The sequence below is a fragment of the Elgaria multicarinata genome, chromosome 3 (assembly GCF_023053635.1).
Source record: "Elgaria multicarinata webbii isolate HBS135686 ecotype San Diego chromosome 3, rElgMul1.1.pri, whole genome shotgun sequence".
NCBI lineage: Eukaryota > Metazoa > Chordata > Lepidosauria > Squamata > Anguidae > Elgaria > Elgaria multicarinata.
This window is the reverse complement of record NC_086173.1, coordinates 64,890,938-64,912,239: the sequence shown is the minus strand read 5'-3', so window position 1 is coordinate 64,912,239 and position 21,302 is coordinate 64,890,938. Positions and strand designations below refer to the sequence as shown.

Genomic DNA, 21,302 nt, shown 5'->3' with positions numbered 1-21,302 from the left:
CAGAACCTGAGAAATGAGACAAAATGTGCAACCACTATGCTGCCCGTTCATTTTGTGAGAACCCAGCCTACTCTCCCCTTTCACTGTTCAATCAAAGCAATAACTGACACAATAAACTGGAGAAGGAGCTTCCTGGTTCATATTTATACCTTTGAAGCCCTATGAAGCCTGATTTTTAAGCCTTTTGAGATTCGTGGTGATGGTTCTTCCCTACTGGGAAGTGATTGCTGCTTCATAAAAAAAGAAAAAAAAAGCTGTTTAGAAATACAGGAGTTTAATGTAGTTAGGATTGATCAGTACTATGTCTATCCAAAAAACCAAGTACCAGCAAAGACAGTTTCTAAGCCTGATCTTGCTTGTTTGTTTTAAATTTAAAAAAATAAAAAATCTGAGTTTAACACTTTTAAAAATTAACCTGACAATCCATGCTGATAAAGTTTATTTTTATACCCATATTACACAGTGCAGGACTGCAGCTGAGAGAATGTGGTTTATATCAACCCTTCAACATAACCCAATGTTTGTTTTTCCCATTTTGCTGAAGGGGCGGGATAGGATAGTTTATTTAACTCTGCAGTGTAATCCAGTGTTGTTATCCAGGCTCCTGGTGTGTGTGTGTGTGTGTGTGTGTGTGTGTGTGTGTGTTTACAGAAATACAGGTGGGACTATGAAGTTATTGCAGAAGCAATACAATTTATTACCAAGTAGAGGTGGTGGTGGTGTATGTGTAGATTTAAGAGAGCCGGCCATTTTTAGTTATCGTAGAAGCTGGGTAAGGATTATCCTCCTCTTTCTCTCTCTTTGCTCTTGGAGCTAGGACAATGTGGCATACAGATCCTTAGAAGTTAATGGAAGAGGAGAAATGAGCCCCAAATGCCAAATCACATATTTGCCCACACAAAGCACAAAACAATACTCATTTTGCAGAATGCCAACTAGTGATGCCCAGAGAAACATCCACCTACAAAACAGGCAAAACACACACCTTGTTTTTGCTTCAGGAGTGAACTTGTAAGCATCTTTCCTTAAACTGAAGGGTGTTATTATTATTATTTTTAAAAAATAATTAAATTCTTGTTGCGAACGTTCTGCTGCGTGTTAGAATCCTTTCCTGCTTTGTGCTTTCGCCTACAGTTTTGCCCATCCTGATCCTGTTATTCCACCACTGAGAAAACAAGTAGAGCAAGTCTTTGATTAAATAAACAACTATCTGCATATTCATCCCGCACTGTGTCAGATATCCTGTCTCTTAGTCAGGGCCGGCGCCAGACTACATTGCGCCCTAGGCAGGCGCGTTCTGAAGCCCCCACCCACCCGCTCGCTCAATCACTGCTTCCCCCCGCCCGCTTGCCCGCCCACTCCCTCCCGCTCCCGGCTTTGAAGCCAGGACGCTGGGGTTGGGTGGTGGGGCAGAGGCTTTGAAGCGGCGTGCCTGGGTCGTGGAGCCGGAGCGCGTCGTGGGTGAGAGCCGGGCCAGGGCGAGGTGAGGCGGCGGCGATGATGCAGGGTGGGGCCGCCGCGGACCGGCCCACCAACACCCTCACAGCTGCTGCCGCTGCCACCTCCCGGACGTGAGGAGCCGCCGCCGCTGCTGCTGAGGGGCCGCCGAGGCCGCCCCCCGCCCGGCTGCCCCTGCTGCTGCTGCTCCCCCCCGCGGGCCGGTCAGCTGGTTAAAAAAAGAAAAAAAAATGAAGCGGCACTCCTGGAAGTACTGAAGCCTCTGCCTCCAACCCCAGCATCTGTGAGGAACGGTGAGTTTTCTGGGGATGAGGACTCTGGGGATGAGCAGCCACAGGCGGGACCCAGTACCAGCTTAGCTGATCAACAGCCAGCAGAGGCCTCATCCAGTGCAAACTTAGAAGAGGAGCAAACAGACTTGTTACACGTGCCCTCGTTCAAACAGCAAAGGGCAGAGAAGGAGGCTTTACGCCGATCCAAGCGGATTGCTAATAAACGCCAGCTGAACAAGGAACACCTGTGAGGCTGAGCTGGTGTATTTAGGTAGCAGTGCGCAGGCCAGCAAATTGTCAGAGCTTATCTGGTTTGCCTGGGAGAAGCTCTGGACCGTGTACCCGTGACCGTGCCGTGTTCCTGTTGGATTGTTTTGGACTCTGGACTTCTTGGACCCCGTGACTCTCTCCTGCCCTTTGAAACTTGGACTGGCTTATGGACTTTGGTGACTTGCTCTCTCGTGCCTTTTGAACCCTGGATTGGTATTTTGGAATTGGCTTGGAACTTTACGTGAGTGAATACACATTATTGTTTATCGTTTAGTGCTGTGTTGTCTGATTCTTGGCGGGCTTCCCAGTCTGGGCACTCTGCCCAAAGAGATAAGCGAAAGTGGCTGGCTTCAGACCGGCTTCTTCAGGACAGCATCCTGGCTTCGAAGGAACAGCACACCCGGAAGCCACTCTACGAGAGCAGCTTCCGGGTACGCTGTTCAGCGCCCTCGTTTGCTTGGCGCTCTAGGCGGCTGCCTGAATTGCCTCTATGACAGCACCGGGCCTGCCCTTAGTTCTTGTAAAAACGTTGACATCTGCTATGACTCAGTTCATTGCATGTTGCCACCACTTTCCTGCTCTGCGTGTATGAAAAGTACTATTTATGAATGTTATAAAAATGCCTCTATGCATTTCAGCAAAACATTATTTCCTCCATATAATGGTGTGAGTGAGCTTGTTTCCTTTTGAAGAGTTTCTATTATACTGCTTAGCCTGTTGAATATGTACTGGAAATCCTTTGGCACTCATGCAGGTAAAACATTAACTGTGGTTTCATTTGCTGCTCTAACCCTTCCCGAGCAAGAAGTGCATTTGTTTCCAACCTGAAATTAGTTTTCAACCTTTGATGTGCATTTGCCTTCCAGACACACCCCATAGGTGAAAATGGCTTTATCAGTAGATTCTGCTTTGTATCGCTGGCAGCCTTGGTGGTCTGTCGAAGAGATCTCCCAAGCTCAGTTGGAATCAACACCTCTGTTGTCATCTGAGAAAGAGAGGCGGAAATATGACTTGAACAAATGGAGGGTTGTATTTCCCAGTAATGACAGACTTCAAAAGGATTCAGCAAAAGTCTCTCGTGTTTATCCTGGAAATGGGATACGGACCACAAAGTACACTTTACTGACCTTTTTACCCCAAAATCTCTTTGAACAGTTTCACAGGTATGTATACACACCACAACTAAAAAACACAATTCATAATTCTGCAATGTACTTTCAGGACTGTATATTTTTTACATGTCATTCAATGGAAAGACTAGAAAAGCAAAGGTAAACCAAGGACCCATTCAGCCATGTGAGGAGGGTGGTGGTGGTTAGGGTATCACTAGGGAGGGATGGAGTAATGAGACCATTGTAAGTGGGCCTACTACATGACCACAGAACCGTATTGTTCTGCTACTCCCCTCCATTTCTAGGGCACATACCTTTGTGCGGTTTACCACATATCCTGGCCTCTTCCACAATGTGAATGGGCTCTCCAGGGCCTCTCTGCCAGAAGTGGCGGTCGCTCTTTCCGGTGGGTTCTATGGTTGTAGCCTAGAAGCCCTTCAGAGCAGGGGGAGCATGGTTGGGCCTTTTTTTCTTTTTCTTTTTACCTTAGCAAGGGTGCTCCGGCTCCTCTTCTTTCTCTTTTTTTAAAAAAAGATGGGTGTGACGTCTGGGACGTTGCGTGGCCGTTTGGACGCAGGGCGACGATCCTGGAAGCAGGTAAGTCCGGGATCATCTCCCCTGCGTCCCTCTACACCCTTAGGTGTAGAAAGGGCCTCAAACACTGACTGATTCTACAGTGTTGGGAGAGACTTGGTGATTCAGTGAAAGCTATAGTTTAAGTGAAAGAGTGATCCAGGATGCTTGTAAGGAGGGTAGGGTAAATTCTAAAGAAGCCCTAATTAAATCTTCTGTCCAGGGAAATTATAGGTCAGCTTTGAATATTCTACTCATGGGCAAGGTGGTTAAATGGGTCATGGCAGGTTAGCTGTAACTTCTCTTGGAGAAAAGGGAATATCTAGAACCATTTTAAACTAACCTCAGGCCTCTTTGGGAAACTGAAACTGTTTTGTTTGCGCTAGTGGAGGACAGCCGTAGCCCTAATTGTGTTTTGTCACTGGCCCATGGGCCAAACTATATGTAACTATAATCCCATAGTTCTGCCCTTGAGTGTACAGTTGGTTTTCACTAATCGCCAGTACCAGGGGGCCAAATCAGATTGGGACTACCATGGGGATGGGCACAGGGTTAAAGCCAACCACCCCATCCTAGGAAGGACCAGTATCAAGGGTCAGCATGGTCAGGTATGTGCCAAGGTCCACACCCCAGCAGGGTCCCACTGACAAGAGTCCATAGGACTTACTCCTCCTCTTCACCAGTGCAACCTGCTTGTTCACCTGCCTCTCACTCTGGCCCAGGTGGTAAGAAGAAGCAGTAGATGCCACTGCTCACTTTCACCCTGGCTTTCTGCTTGTCCTAGAAGCAAGTGGTAGCATGGAGATGGAGGAGGAGGAGGAGGATGAGGAATAGCAGCTGGTGAAAATTGCAATGAGAAGATAGACTCACTGAAGGAAGAGAATGAACAAACTATGGTTTTGTATTATGGCTGATCCCAGGCTGTGTATTGGGGGTTGAGTGGGAAACAGTTGTTTCTCCCATGCAAAAAAGAAGGCAAATTAAGAAGTGCCAATTATATTTAAAATGTATAAAGCTCTATTAATGGTGTATGATTTTTTTTAAAGGTTGGCTAACGTCTATTTCCTATTCTTGGTGATCATCAACTGGTTCCCTCAACTGGAAGTCTTCCACAGGGAGATCACAATGTTGCCTTTGGCTGCTGTGCTTTTAATTATTGCAATTAAGGATGGCATTGTAGATTACAAGAGATACAAATTTGATCAGCAAATCAACTCTTCTACAACCAAAGCATACAATAAGTAAGTCTAAAAATGTGCTTTCATTCTGCTTCATTCCCTGCTCCATCACCAGACTTTTGTCTTTCAAATTAACCCTGCGCATGAAAATTCAAGTATTTAAGACAGCATCTCAAATACTTACTAGAGTAAAGATCTTATTCTGGTGTTGTGCTAGAATGATTTGTGTTCCTGCAAGACTACTCCTATTAAACTATATGCTACCACAGAAAAAGTTTGTATTCCTATGGAGCTGTATTTGTTTGTTTGTTGTAAACAAAAGGGATGTATTCTTTCCAGGGACATGGAGTGCTTCCAAATGAGGCTTTTATTGCTTAATTGTCCTACCTCATTTATGGAATCGCTGTTGGGAGGGGGGGGTCCATACAGATATCAAGTCTATTCAGATAATATGCTAAGCCGTGGTTAGGTTGCCTAACCCTTTTGCAGCAAATGGTTAGAGAGCATGTTTATACCATGTTTATGCAGTCACCATGGTTAGGAATGGTTCATACAACACGCTAAGTCATGGTTCACACAACACACTGAGCCATAATGTTTAGCTCAAAATGCTTAACCACCGTAGCTTACCATGTTGTCTGAACAGGGTCTCTGTTATCTTCTATTTGTAGCCCTCCCATTCCCACCACCACCACCATTTCTTCTAATCCTTTTCTTACCACAGAAAATCTGTTAAGGAGAGAAATATGGAGTAGTTGCACAATGTCTTTTGATTGATAGCAGTAGGAGCGGTCTGTCTGGAAGTACCCCTGGTGTCCATACAAAGGACTTAGACACATGTGGAAAATTGTGATTCTTGAGACGGCATAGCAGTGTTCCAGCAAGTGCCAGGGAGGGATAAAGGTCTCCGGTGAGACGTCTCTGCTACTGCAGATTCTTCTGATGCTGTTACCACCACTACCACCAGACTAGGTAAATGGGAAGGCGAAAGCTACAGGCAGGGGTTAGAGGACCTTCAGAAGGGGTGTTGGACCTTTATGCATTCCCAAAGATATCACTGGGAGTTGGGTTCACACTAAACTGAGCTGTTTTCTGATTAATTTTGTTTCAGAGAAATTGGTTTGCTATGACCAGTTTCAAATCAAGTCAGGTGTGGTTTACCCATCACTAGATCTGTTTATGCTTTCACAACTAGCATTGGGCATGTAAGTATGGAGCCTTCAGAAGTTTTAGGCACCCAAAGCAGTGCTGTAACAGAAATTGTGCCTCCATGGAGTTGTGCCTCCAGTTGTAAAACTGGGATTGCACCTCCACAGTAATGGAGAAGGGAAGGAGGTTTCCACCTTTATGGTCATCTGTCTTTTGCCATTCATACTCCTACTCAGGAAACAGGAAAGTCTTCTACAAGTTCTTCATAGCAGACCAAGTGCTATGGTGCTTGGGGTCTTCATAATGCCAAACTGTTGAAAATGATTCATTAAATAAAGCTGCAACCTCTTCTTACCTAGTAGTGTATGAGAATTTTGTTTCAGTTCGCAAATTACTCAAAAAATGCCATTTGCAATCCCGAATGCAAACAGGACCACATTTTCTCTCAAAATGTTCACAAATTCCCAAACTTGCATTCACATTTGCAAAACGAGTACTTGAAAAATGCACAGCTTTCTCAAAATGTGCAACTTCCTCACAATCTTGAAAAAATGCATGAATTTTGGGGGGGAAATGCACAACTTTTGAAATGCACAGTTTTCTTAAAATTCAAAACTTTTAAATCACCCATGTTTTAATCTATGGAGGAAATTTGCACAAATTTTGGGGGGTGCAATTTTCATAGAATCATAGAACAGTAGAGTTGGAAGAGGCCTATAAGGCCATCGAGTTCAACCCCCTGCTCAATGCAGGAATCCACCCTAAAGCATACCTGACAGATGGTTGTCCAGCTGCCTCTTGAATGCCTCTAGTGTGGGAGAGCCCACCACCTCCCTAGGTAATTGGTTCCATTGTCGTACTGCTCTAACAGTCAGGAAGTTATTCCTGATGTGCAGCTGGAATCTGGCTTCCTGAAACTTGTGCCCATTATTCCATGTCCTGCACTCTGGGATGATTGAGAAGAGATCCTGGACCTCCTCTGTGTGACAACCTTTCAAGTCCAATATTTGTTCATTTTATTTTATTTTTTGCAATTTTCCCATTCATACAAAACAAACAGCAAGCACAAACATGAGCACAAATTGAGGAGAGACAAGCAGCAATCTGATGTTTGGAGGATCTTAGTGAGCTCAAACATTGTTGATTCACCCATCCTGTTCTCACCACCTCGGTGTATGACTCCACTTTTTCCTCTTTCAGGCTCAAATAGACTGATAAATGGTGAACTATGTCATGTTGGGTTACCCACTAAAAACAACAAGAACTAACCAGAGTATGGGGGAATAATAATTCCCAGTGGCTGGGGGACTTCATTGTCCCACATAACCTTTTGCCTGTTCCCATGACTTAAGAGAAGCATGATATATTGTGCAAAAAGAAACAAAAAGAACATGTGTCTCACTGGTGTGAGTAATACAGGTCACAAAATTCAACATATGAGCTAGTTTCACTGCATATGATTTCCTTGCAAGAAAATTTGATTTGTAGGTCTTTTTTTAAGCATATACATAACCCCGTATATACAGATATAGGAAGGCATATAATACTTATTAAAACATGCCCGAAAGATTAAAGCAAGAGAGAGAGAGACAGACAGAAACGTCTTCTGCTTTTCAGTGTGATGTTCAAAATGTTTCTGTGAAGGTATACATTTGGGGAACAATTTCTCAAACTTCACCACAAAGAGCAAGCACTAGGACCCAGAATCACTCACTCTGATGACAGGAAACTGGTTTATGGGAGGATAATACCTGTGTGCATGTGAGACGCCTGTGTTCCGGCAAGTGTTGACTGGAAGCAAAGTGAAAGCAATTGGTTTAGTTAAACTTAGCCCAGCTCCTCGCCATACAGCAAACGAGATGGAATAGTTAACAATAAAGTCTCTAAACCGCAAGTGCAAACGTGTAACTTTTGAGGGGAAGGAAGAAGTCACGAAAATGTGCTCAATAACATCCCTAAGGGAAATAATTTGGTTCAGAAGACGAGGACCGTGCTGCTGCCAGAGCGCTGCTTCAGATTCTGAGAACGAGGAGCCTGTGAATAAAAGGAAGAGGGGAAAGAAGAAAGAGGAAACCAAAAGGGTCGTTGTTCCTAATGCATCCCTTGAAGGCAAGTGGAAAGAAAGCCCAAATAGACGTTATGAGGGCAACAAAATCAAGACCACAAGATACACCCTCCTGTCTTTCATCCCTAAAAATGCCTTTGAGCAATTTCACCGCTTTGCCAATTTTTATTTTGTGGCCATCGCAGCACTCAATTTCGTGCCAGTGATCAATGCATTTCAGCCGGAGATAGCAGTGATCCCAGTCTGTGCTATAATGTCGATCACGGCCATCAAAGATGCTTGGGAGGACTTCCGAAGATTCAAGCTAGACAAAGAGATCAATAGCAGGGGCTGCCTGATATACAGCAGGTAAATAACTTGTTGGATGCAATTTGGGGTTTGTTTCAGAAGTAATTTTGTTAAACTATTGAAATATTTGATAAGAAAATAATCTTTGCTTTTTGTTTAAATGTTGAAATATGTCCATGCACACACATACATTAGCCAGGATCCTGCTTCCCTTGGTGGCCAACTGGATGCCCATGTGGAGCCCACAAGCAGGGCATGAGGGCAACAGCACACTGTCATTCATAATCCCCAGCAACTGGCCCACAGAAGCATGGTGCCTCTGGCACTGAAGATTGCAGCAGCCATCATATCTTGTAGTCGTTGAGAGCTGTCCACATTGGTGGCCATCATCGCATCTTTTTGTAGTGAATTCTATAGTTTAACTATACACACTGGCCCTGTTCAGAAGACACCTTAAACCCTGCTGATTAAGGCTGTTGTGCGATGCATTTTGCTAAACCCTGCTCACTCACTAACCACAGTCAGACTGTCTGCAGCAGGGTTAGCAGCTCTAACCATGGCTTAACGTGTTGTGTGTGACAGCACGGCTGGTGGTTAGTGCTAACCCCAGAGAACCACAGTTTCGCTAACCACAGAGCCTGAAGTGTCATCTGAACAGGCCCTATGTGAAGTATTTCTTTTGACAGTCTCTCACCATTCAGCTTCTTTGGATCACCCATGATTCTAGGATTATGAGAAGCTATCCACTTTATTCACACAACGTATAATGTCATACATATCCACGATGTCCCCCCCTTATTAATATATTGTTCTAAACTTTTTTTAAAACAACAACACCCTAACCATTGTAACCTTTCTTCAAAGTAGAATTGCTCCAGTCCCTGGCACATTTTGCTTGCATTTTTCTGTGTGTTTTTTCCAGCTGTGCAATACCCCTTTGAGGCATGGTGACCAGAACTGCACACTGTTTTCCAAATGTGGTCACAACATAAATTTGTATAAGGGCATTATGATAAAGGAAGCTTTATTTTATTTTATTCATTTATTTTATTGATATCCCACCTTTTTTCCTCCTTAAGGAACTCAAGGTGGCATATATAATCCTCCTCCTCTCCATTTTATCCTCATAATAACAACCCCGTGAGGTAGGTTGGGCTGAGAGTCTGTGACTGGCCCAAAGTCACCCAATGGATTTCCATGGCTGAGTGGGATTAGAACCCAGGTCTCCCATGTACCAGTCCAAAATTCTTATCACTACACCACACCAGGATTTTCAATCTTTTTTCTAATGATCTCTAACACAGAATTCGCTTTTTTCACAACAGTCACTCACTGAGTCAACATTTTCACTGACCTATCTACGATGAGAACTAGCTCAGACCCTATCCTTGTATACAGTTTATGAATGGTTCATGTGCCTGGTCACCTTGTAAAATTCAAACAATATATCTTTTAATTTTAGTAAAAGAGGAAAAGCACTGCTGTCATAATGTACTGCCTCTAAATCTCAAGCTTTTGAAAACAAATCTCTTTAATTGTATAGGCCATTTTGAGAACTTGTTTTGTTTTCTTGAAATCATTATAAATGACATAATTGCTGGACTCTTAGTTCATTTCCCGATTTCTTGATCTAAAGATGAATTATTCATTCAGCTTGTGGTACTACTCCAAAGAAAACCTGATTAGAAATACTACCCCAATTCAGATATCATAGCCAATCTCTGATTCATAGGGTGACCATATGAAAAGGAGGACAGGGCTCCTGTGTCTTTAACAGTTGCATAGAAAAGGGAATTTCAGCAGGTGTCATTTGTATATATGGAGAACCTGGTGAAAATTCCTTCTTCATCACAACAGTTAAAGTGCAGGAGCTGTACTAGAGTGACCAGATTTAAAAGAGGGCAGGGCACTGCACCTTTAACTGCTGTGATGAAGGTATATACAAATGACACTTGCTTAAATTTCCTTTTCAATACAACTGTTAAAGATACAGGAGGCCTGTCCTCCTTTTCATATGGTCACCCTAACTTATTGAAAGTTGGTTCTGGGTTCCCTAAGAGAGAACAAACAGCCTCGCAAATCTCAAGTGGACTGTGGGGGCCCTACAAAATTTGGGAGAGGCAGAAACATCCAGCAGACCTACTTAGACAGATGAGCTGGAAACCCTGATCAACCCATTCTGAGTGAGGCTGATTACCTCTAGCATATTCTGGTGATCAGCAGCAAAGGAGATCAGGGCTCCTATACCTTTAATAGTTGTGGAGGAGAGGGAATATCAGCAGGGGAGGTTTCCCCCTGCCCCCTGCATCACAAGCTGCACATTAGGCATGTGCTCCGCTCTGATTAGGAGCGTAGAAGCAGTAGCGGATTGGCCTGCTCCGCCTTACCCAGAGGCGGAGTAGGAGCGGACCGCGGACCCCTAGAAGCAAGGCGAAGAGAAGCGCCCATTTTTCGGAGCTCCTAGTTCAGGCGGAGCACTCCGGTCGCCATCTTGAAAACATTTCGCCCATAGGATTGCATTGCGGCAAATAATCGCGGATAACTACGTTGTTTTTGAAGCTATCGTTCTGGAAACTCTTGTGCACAGAGAGTCGTGGATGGGGGTCATTTTGAGACTAATCTCACCTCTCTGCGTCATGCGGGTCACGTGCTAGAATTTTTTAAAAATCGGGTCAACAGCGCGGCTCAAACGGTGATTTTCGGCTTTTCGCCCATAGGATTGCATTGCGGGAAAGACTCGGGGATAACTGGCTTGGTTTTTAAGCTATTGTTCTGAAAATTCTTGTGCACAGAGAGTCGTGGATGGGGGTCATTTTGAGACTACTCTCAACTTTCTACGTCCTGTGGTTCACGTGCAATATATTTTTGAAAATCGGGGTTTGGGTTTTTTTATTTTTTTTGAAGCGATGACAGGCACATTCAACTCCCAATCCTGATGAGAACTGATCACCTCATGAACCATCATCCTCCAATCCCAGCGTTGGAGGGGGGACTAAGGCAGACCCACCCTGAGAGCTTTCTGCTTTGTGTCTCTTTGTGGGTTGGCGTTCGTGGAGGGAAGACTTAGTTAGTGCTGCTGGCTGCTGTGTGTTTGTTTGGACTTTGGAGATAGATTAGGATTTTGCTTGGCGCGTGTGTGTGTGTTTGTTTGCTTCTTTCTGACTTATAGCTTAGTTTGCCCTGTGTTTTTCCCTTACTTTGACTTAATATAAACTTTATTTTTAAATTTTGGAGTGTGTGTTTGGTTGGTTGGGTTGGTTGTCCCCCCCCCTTCCCTCTATTAAAGCCTGACTGTGTTCCTTCTGCTTTTGTGAAAGCTTTCTTTTGAAAGCATACACACACTTCTTGTCCCATTTCCCTACATTTATTAGTAATATTCTTAAACATATTATTATATTATTTTACATATTCTTAGTAGTATATATATTAGTATATTCTCATACATACTATTAGTAGTATTAATATTTTATTCTTCTTATACAAGTAGTGTTTGTTTGGTTGGTTCATTTCCCCCCTCCCCTCTCTTAAAGCCTGATTGTGTTTCCTTCTATCTATATACCAAAAAATACCAAAAAATACCAAAAAAATATTATTCTCTTTTTCTTCTCTGTGTAACTTGGACTGTGAGTGTGCTGCTTTTGTGAAGTGCAACAGGCAGCCACAGATTGAGCATTTTGTGGAAAGCATACACACACTTCTTGTCCCATTTCCCTACATTTAAACATATTATTATATTCTTATACATATTCTTAGTAGTATCTTATACATATTATTAGTAGTATTAATATTTTGTTAGTCATCATGAGAAGAGAGAGCAGGCGTGCTGAAAGCAGCAAGGCTCAGGCTGGCACCAGTAAGCAGGCTGCCTCTCCTGCTGTGAAAATCAAACGGGCAACTCCTTGGCTGAGTGCTCGGCAACAGAAGCAGGACAAGCAGCAGGCAGAGCCACTCTCTTCTGCAACTTGTGCCCGGCGTTCTCTTTTTGAGGGTGGGAATGGGAAAAGTGCCCCTTTACAAGAGGCAGGTGGCATTAGAGGAGGACGAGTATCCCCAACTCCTTCATTATCCTTTGAGCCCACGAGCCCGCTGATGGACCTAGACGAGGTCCTCAGCACAGTGGAGGGGGAGGAGGAGGAGGCGGTGGTCCTCCAGGATGTGGGGGCTGAGGAGGAGCAGCAGCAGGCCGAGGCTCTCTCCCCAGTCTCATCCCACCCCTCTTCCGCTGCCACCCCTGTTTCTGTGGCAACACCAGAGAGCTCAGGTGGGCGATTGGTGGTGTCACCACGGAAGCGAAAGACAAGCATCGTGTGGGACCACTTTGAGTTGGGAGCGGATCCCCGCTTTGCTGTCTGTCACCACTGCAAACTCAGCCTAAGCAGGGGTTCATCTACAGGGCATTATGGAACCAGCAGCATGAAGATGCATCTTCAGAGGCAGCACCAGTCGGTCTTGCTGGGGAAAGAGGCGGGCAAGGCGACTGGTTCCAGGGGAAAGCCGAAGGCTGCTGCTGGCACTGCCACTCTAAGCTCTCCATCTCCCATCCCCACAAGGGTTAGGCAGGCAACCCTGCCGGAAATGGGGTGGGGGAAGTATGGACCCACAAGATGGCGTTTTCCAACGCCCACCCAGGGTGCTACTGTGGTGGGGCATCTGCCGGGACTGACTCCTCCCCAATACTAGATCGATGACATGTCACTCTGCCTGCCCCTCTGCTAGCCTGTCCTCCTCGGTGACCGACTCGCTGGGATGGTTTGCGTTTGCAATGCGTGACTAACTGCAGTGCTGGCTGAGAAACCAGCCATCCTTGCCTCACTTCCTTGTGCCCCTAGAAATGCCCGCAGCCAGCCTGCCTGCCTGCCTGCACGCCTCCCCCGGGGTACTGCTGTGGTGGGGCATCTGCCAGGACTGACTCCTCGCCTGCTCTTCCTGCCTGGGAGATGGGCTTTGCGGTTCGTGCCCAGCACCCTCCGGCACGCTTGCTCCCAGTCGTCCTCCTCTGTGCCCCTCAATGCGTAACTGCTGGCTTAGAAAGAAACAACCAGCCATCTTTGCCTCACTTGCTCCTTGCGCCCGCTTACGGGTTGGTTTGCTATGCATTAGTGCTCAAGCCATCCTTGCGGCACTACAATGCATGCTGCCTGCCTGCCTGCCTGCCTGCCTTCCCTCCCTTCTCCCCTTCCCGCTTTGCAGGGATGGTGTATGTGTCTTGCTTTGACTCAGGGGAAAAGTCCTTCCTGCGCTCACTTAGACTTTATCAAGTTCAATAATCCATTTTTCAAATGAGCAAGAAGATTTAGGGTTATCTCGTGGCATGTTGGGATTTCCTTGGAACTGGCCCCATTGAGCTGTCTGCATTGCAACTTTAAATCCCTGACATACTGGAGTGCCCGATTTTCAAAACTTCCCCTAACATCAGGGGATGATGGGATTGCCTTGAAACATGGTGTCCATGGGGACACATGGGTAAGCTGTCATGGGACCAAAGGATAGGTTTCTAACGTGCAAATTGACGTAGTTATAGAATGGGACAATTTGGGGTGAGTTAAGCCGCGCCAAAAATCAGGGGATGATGGGATTGCCTTGAGTGTGGGCATCCATGTGGACACATGGATAAGCTGTCATAGTGCCGAGTTTGAGGTTTCTAACATGCAAATTGACGGAGCTATCCCAAGGGGTGTGAATGGGGTGCCCAATTTTCAAAAATTCCCCAAAAATCAGGGGATGATGGGATTGCCTTGAAACTTGGCGTCCATGTGGACACGTGGATAAGCTATCATGGTGCCGAGTTTGAGGTTTCTAACATGCAAATTGACATAGTTATAGAATGGGACAATTTGGGGTGAGTTAAGCCGCGCCAAAAATCAGGGGATGATGGGATTGCCTTGAGTGTGGGCATCCATGTGGACACATGGATAAGCTGTCATAGTGCCGAGTTTGAGGTTTCTAACATGCAAATTGACGGAGCTATCCCAAGGGGTGTGAATGGGGTGCCCAATTTTCAAAAATTCCCCAAAAATCAGGGGATGATGGGATTGCCTTGAAACTTGGCGTCCATGCGGACACATGGATAAGCTATCATGGTGCCAAGTTTGAGGTTTCTAACGTGCAAATTGACAGAGCTATCGAAAGGGGTGTGATGGGTGGTGCGTTAGAGGTTAGAGCCGCGCCAAAAATCAGGGGATGATGGGATTTGCTTGCAACTTGGCGTACATGTGGACACATGGATAAGCTGTCCTGGTGCCGAGTTTGAGGTTTCTAACATGCAAATTGACGGAGCTATCCCAAGGGGTGTGAATGGGGTGCCCGATTTCCATAAATTCCCCAAAAATCAGGGGATGATGGGATTGCCTTGAAACTTGGCATGCGTGTGTATACCCCCATGAGGTGTCATGGTGCCAAACATGAGGTTTCTAACTTGAACCAAAAAAAAGTTGTTTACTTTTTTAGCTTTCAATGCAACCCTATGGGGGGGAAACAGAGCTCCGATCCGGATCCGGAGCTCGGAGCGGAGCGGAGCGGAAGTGGGCGGAGCGGGGGCGGGGCGAAGCAGGCCGCTCCGAAAATGGTGGATCTGGAAATGAAGCGGAGCGGGGGGTCCGTGCACACCCCTACTGCACATGCTGGCCTTCCCTCTTCTGTTACACTATTCAAGGCGTAAGAGGCCAGTCTTTCTTTGACTCTTCAGGGAACTTATTGTGAAACCATGGAGGAGGACTTTCTTCCAGGACTAACACTCCAGATTTCAGAGCCAACTTTGTTTGTTAATTCTCTGGTAAAATCAAACGTGAGAGGGTGGATAGGGCAGAAGGGTTCATGCTCCTCAGCCAGGCTGAACGAGCAGATGCATGAGCATGTCTCCTAGGCCCGATCTACACCAAGGAGGATATAACACTTTAAAAACTTTATGAAAACAGTGTATGTAATGTGTCCTGGGCCCGAACAGTTGTCATAACCATTATAAACTGTTATAAGCAGTAGTGTAGATCCTGCCCTAATGTTGCTCTCCGGTCCAGCAGAGGACTAGAGCCATCAGCAGCACTGAAAAGCACATCAAATCACTATCCACATCAAGCTCATTAGTAGTGGTGGGGCTGAAGGGAGACGGGCAGGCATAAGCTTATTTCCAAGAAGGAGGCGTGGAGACCCCCTAGGCAAGAAGGAGGCAGTGGAAGGAAGAAGTCAGTTGGAATGAAAGATCCTGCTTTTGGTGCCCAGGACTTGGCTCCTCGCAAAGCAGGGGGAAGTGAGGCCAAGGAAGGACCTTTTCTACCAGTCTCGGAGGAGAACTGGCAGAAAAGGGGATAAAGGGCAAAGGAAGGACAGCCGTGATAAGAAAGACGTCGTAAAGGGCAAAGCTACACAGTGCCATGAGGAAATTGTCTCAGGCTCAGCTCTATCCTTTTCTTTCCCCCTCTTTCCCACATATGTTCTGATTCCTTCCCTTACTTCCTGGTCCACAATAACCATAGTGTACCATTTATTTATTTCAGAATTTAAAAACCACTCCAAACTGGAGCAGTGTAAAATATATTCTTTTTAAAAAAAACCAAAATATAGAAGTTACAGTAAAAACAAACAGATCAATAAAACAGCAGCAGAAATGTATTCATCAATCAAGCAATGCTTGCCTGAAAAGGAAAGTCAAAGAAGCATAGTTGCATGCCTAATTTCAGCTGGAAGGGTATCCCATAGGGTGGGAGCCACCACATGAAAGGCCCTACCCTTTGTTATCTTCAGGCTGAACTCTGAACTAATTGGGGCTGCTGGGAGTTCCTCTTCAAGCCTCAGTGACCAGACAGGATGATAAGAGAAGGTGTGTCCCAAAGTATCCTGTTTCCCAGATGTTCCAGGCCTTATAGGCTAGTACAAGAACCTTAACCGCCCAGAGAGCTTCGGCTATTGGGCGCTATAAAATGTAATAAATAAACAAATAAATAAATAAATAATCTCATATCAAATGGGCAGCTAGAGCAGAGCCTTCAGCAGATATGCCAGCTGCTGATATGGAAAGGTACCTGACAAGAGCCAGCCAGCCACTTCTGCACTAGCTGCAGTCTCTGGACCACCCTCACATGGACTGCATTGTAGTAATCCAGTCTTGAGGTGATATGTATATAGAAGTGCTACTTAAATGTCGCATCTGCATGAATCATTGAGAGCTATTTGCTATCCCAGAATTTTCTACTTGTGCACCCAGGGCGAGGGCGGTGGAGGAGTATGAACTAGCAATTTTTATGATCCTGAAATCATCCGCCCTCTCTACACACACGTGCGACATCCCAGGAGGAAGAGGACGTCACACCCACCATTTTGTGGGTTTTTTTAATTATAAAAGAGTACAGAAGCACTCCTGCACAAAATGTAAGTTGTTGTTGTTGTTTTAAAAAATGCTCCTGCTCCCTCCGACCACACCCCCAATGGGCAAAGAGCTCCTGAGGAGGTCCGTAACCGGGATCCAGGTCCTTGTGGTTACTCGCGAGGAGTCAGGACAAAAACGGGACAGTGGGCCACACGTTCCGCGGTCTCAGGATCATCTCGAGACCACAGAAAAATTGGAATTTAATGGTAGGGCGATATCCCAGGCCAAGGGAGGGATCGTCCCTCCCTGCTCCCGGGATGCCCTGTGCATCATGTGGACACAGAGGGACGATCCCAGGATGATCACCGGGATATCACCCCATCTAGTCATGCCCCCAGTCATGGCATGTTGTGGCAGAGTGTAGTTAGCGTTAAAAAGGTCGATCTGTCCTTTACCTAATACGCCAATCTGTTATCCTGTCAAGGATAGGAGCCAATACATCCTATCAAATGTAAAAAGAAAAAAAGATAAGACACTTTCACTATGAATTAGGGATACAGGCATCGTTTCTATGGTAATTCGGGAAAATTCAGGGACCTTCATTTGACATGAAGTGCAATTGCTGGTGACTGTAGAATGTCATTTAAAAGAGCATCCTGTTCACCTCTAGTGAGAGAAGTGTGAGAGAAGTGGTGAGGGGAGCATACAGATGCAACAGTCATTCCCAATAGATCCTTAGTACATTGGAACCTGGCCCAATCTACTTCACAGAAACATTGTAGGCATACATAATTGTAAAGGACTTTGCACATCAAATAGTAAAATAGGCAATATTCTGAACAATAATAAGAAGCGATTCTGAAAAGTTTAGACCTAAGTAGGATATCTTATCAAGTTGTCTCATTTGGTCACTGGGGCAGAGATGATTGCGGGGCAGATGCAAGGAATAAAGAGACGACACACAGAACTTTGGGTTTAAACAGGGGCCACATTTTATTCAAGATCTGCAAAAAGGGGGTGATCCTATCGGGCATCCAACCTGGTCTGTTCACAGACCTTCCTGAGTATGGGCGAGCATTCTTGTCCAGTGGGTTGGCCCTGCCTCTTTCGCCCTCCCACTGGCCGTCCCCCTTAGGAGGTAGGGAGACCTTCCATTGTCACCCCACAACCCATAGAATCATAGAATCATAGAATAGCAGAGAATCATAGAATCATAGAATAGCAGAGTTGGAAGGGGCCTACAAGGCCATCGAGTCCAACCCCCTGCTCAATGCAGGAATCCACCCTAAAGCATCCCTGACAGATGGTTCTCCAGCTGCCTCTTGAATGCCTCTAGTGTGGGAGAGCCCACAACCTCCCTAGGTAACTGGTTCCATTGTCGTACTGCTCTAACAGCAGGAAGTTTTTCCTGATGTCCAGCCGGAATCTGGCTTCCTTTAACTTGAGTCCGTTATTCCGTGTCCTGCACTCTGGGAGGATCGAGAAGAGATCCTGGCCCTCCTCTGTGTGACAACCTTTTAAGTATTTGAAGAGTGCTATCATGTCTCCCCTCAATCTTCTCTTCTCCAGGCTAAACATGCCCAGTTCTTTCAGTCTCTCTTCATAGGGCTTTGTTTCCAGACCCCTGATCATCCTGGTTGCCCTCCTCTGAACACGCTCCAGCTTGTCTGCGTCCTTCTTGAATTGTGGAGCCCAGAACTGGACGCAATACTCTAGATGAGGCCTAACCAGGGCCGAATAGAGAGGAACCAGTACCTCACGTGATTTGGAAGCTATACTTCTATTAATGCAGCCCAAAATAGCATTTGCCTTTCTTGCAGCCATATCGCACTGTTGGCTCATATTCAGCTTGTCATCTACAACAATTCCAAGATCTTTCTCGTTTGTAGTATTGCTGAGCCAAGTGTCCCCCATCTTGTAACTGTGCATTTGGTTTCTATTCCCTAAATGTAGAACTTGGCATTTATCCCTATTAAATTTCATTCTGTTGTTTTCAGCCCAGCACTCCAGCCTATCAAGATCACTTTGAAGTTTGTTTCTGTCTTCCAGGGTATTAGCTATCCCACCCAATTTTGTGTCATCTGCAAATTTGATCAGCGTTCCCTGCACCTCCTTGTCCAAATCATTAATAAAAATGTTGAAGAGCACTGGGCCCAGGACTGAGCCCTGCGGCACCCCACTCGTTGCCTCTCCCCAGTTTGAGAAGGTTCCATTGATAAATACTCTTTGAGTCCGATTCTGTAGCCAACTGTGGATCCACCTAATAGTTGTTCCATCTAGCCCACTTTTAGCTAGTTTGTTAATCAGAATGTCATGTGGTACTTTGTCAAAAGCTTTGCTGAAGTCAAGATATATGACGTCCACAGCATTCCCACAGTCCACAAGGGAGGTTATCCTATCAAAAAATGAGATCAAATTAGTCTGACAGGATTTGTTCCTGACAAATCCATGTTGGCTTCTAGTAATCACTGCATTGATTTCAAGGTGTTTACAGATTGACTTCTTTATAATCTGCTCCAGAATTTTCCCAGGGATGGATGTCAGACTGACTGGTCTGTAGTTCCCAGGTTCCTCCTTTTTGCCCTTTTTGAAGATAGGGACAACGTTAGCCTTCCTCCAGTCATCCGGCACCTCACCCGTCTTCCATGATTTTGCAAAGATAATAGACAAAGGTTCTGAGAGTTCTTCCGCTAGCTCCTTCATTACTCTTGGATGCAGTTCATCGGGCCCTGGAGATTTGAACTCATTCAAGGAAATTAGGTGTTTCCTTGAATGAGCTAGAGCCCAGGCCACTAGGCTCAAGGTGGGGTGAGAAAGGTCGGCCTCAGAGGTAATCCTTATCTCCCAGCCCGACCACAAGGCTCAACACTGGGAGCCCTCAGGAATTACCAGTCAGTACAACCGTGCCTGTGAATGCTCACCATTCAAAATCCCTCTGGATGCCCATTCCTACCTGCCGGTAATGAAATGTGACCAAATTAGCTAGCAATGCCGAATCAACCTATTTATTCTCCCAGACTGTCTTACAGTGCGGAGTAGGCGAAAAAACTCATGCCCAATTCATGAGTAAAAAATTCTGACTCGGCCCCCTAATGGTAACCAGCAAGCTTACACTGCCTACAGGGAGGGAGCTGCGCAAACGAAGTGGAACTGGGAGGGGTAAGTGCCTGGTTTTTGGCTTGTCGTTAACCCCTCCCAGCGCAGTGGCACCAAACCCAGTTGCCCAATCATAATTGAGCACGTCTCTTCTCTTTCTCTGCCCGCAATCCTCTCCCCATGCCCAGGCTGTGCAGGGCATGGCAGAATGATCAATAGTGCTATTTGGAGGGTGGGGGTTCCATAGTTAGTTTTAAGGCAACTTAATCATAGTACGACTATTTATATAGTAGATTTTAAACAATGCATGGTGCTCAAAGTGGTTCACAAAGGAAACAGCCTTAATTATAATACTTTACAATACAATATTAACTCAGTTACTGTTCATTTAAATAAGCACAAGACTTATCAATCGGTCAGTTAGCAACACTCTGTTCCACAAAAATACACATTCTGTTCACATTAAGCAATTCATTAAACAGTTCATATTAAGAGATCTCATGCATGTCAAAGAGCTTTATCACACCAGCCTTATAGTCTGTTGTTGGGGCGAATTGCATGCAAATAACTCCGATGATGTCAGCCATATCCTGCTGTGATTGTGGTTCGTCCCCCCTCCCTTAGCAACATATTTTGGTCCACAGAAAGACTGGTTATTCCGGTAATGTGAAAGCTCACTGCTCAAACTTCAACATGTACTTTGATCCATCCAATGTTCTGTGGGCATGTTTTAAAGGGGCGGTATGGCTGACGAAAGTGTTCAAGGGGTGATATTACTGACAAAAGAGAGGGGAGTGCCTTTTGTCCAGCGGATGTTTTTAAATGCCAATTCAAATCCTTTCCTCCTCCTGCTTCCTCCCAAGTAGGCATTTTCACCTTAAAAGAAATGTTGAAAATGCACCCTCCTTGCCAGTAGTACCCTCATTTTTAAAGATAGAGAGATCAAAATTTGCTTACTGATAGGTCTTAAGGAGGGCTTTCAGCATGGCAGATTTGAATCCGATTGGCTAATCCGTTGATTTTTTTTTGATTTCTTAAATAGAAATTAAACAAATGCTTACGTCTGCGTAAGTTTTTAAGATAAAGAGATCCAAATTGGCACAGTGGTAGGTCTTAAGGAGGGCTTTCAGTATACCAAATTTGTGTCAGATTGGGTGATCCGTGATTTTTTATTAATTTAAAGGAATACATTAATGAACTCTTCCCCTTTGCAGGAAGGAGGACAGGGCTCCTGTATCTTTAAGAGTTGCATAGAAAAGGGAATTACAGCAGATGAGTGATAGTGATCAATGCCCATACACATGCAGTTCATGAAAGGGGGGAGGGAAGTTTTCTGACTTCCAGCAACCAATAAACTGTAGGGGGAGGTTCAAAGGAGATCAATGGGTGGAGGTGACAGCATGTGAGAGTGGACATCATCCGGATAACAGCAACACACTACAGGACAGGTGTAAAGAGGCTTTGGAATTACAAGCACACAGGTGTGAGTTTGCAAGATTTCATACACTATGGAAGTGAAATGGGATAATTCAAGGGAAAAGC

The 21,302-nt window shown here is 45.3% G+C and overlaps 1 protein-coding gene across 1 annotated transcript in view; it reads left to right on the top strand.

The window, feature by feature from the left end:
* The first annotated feature begins 2,885 nt into the window (after positions 1-2,885).
* Positions 2,886-21,302, top strand: part of ATP10B (ATPase phospholipid transporting 10B (putative)) — a 78,544-nt gene continuing 60,127 nt past the window's right edge. Inside the window, exons 1-2 of the mRNA XM_063123278.1 lie at positions 2,886-3,163; positions 4,732-4,926. Of these exons, the coding sequence (XP_062979348.1) occupies positions 2,886-3,163; positions 4,732-4,926 (473 nt within the window). The remainder of the gene's footprint in view (positions 3,164-4,731; positions 4,927-21,302) is intronic.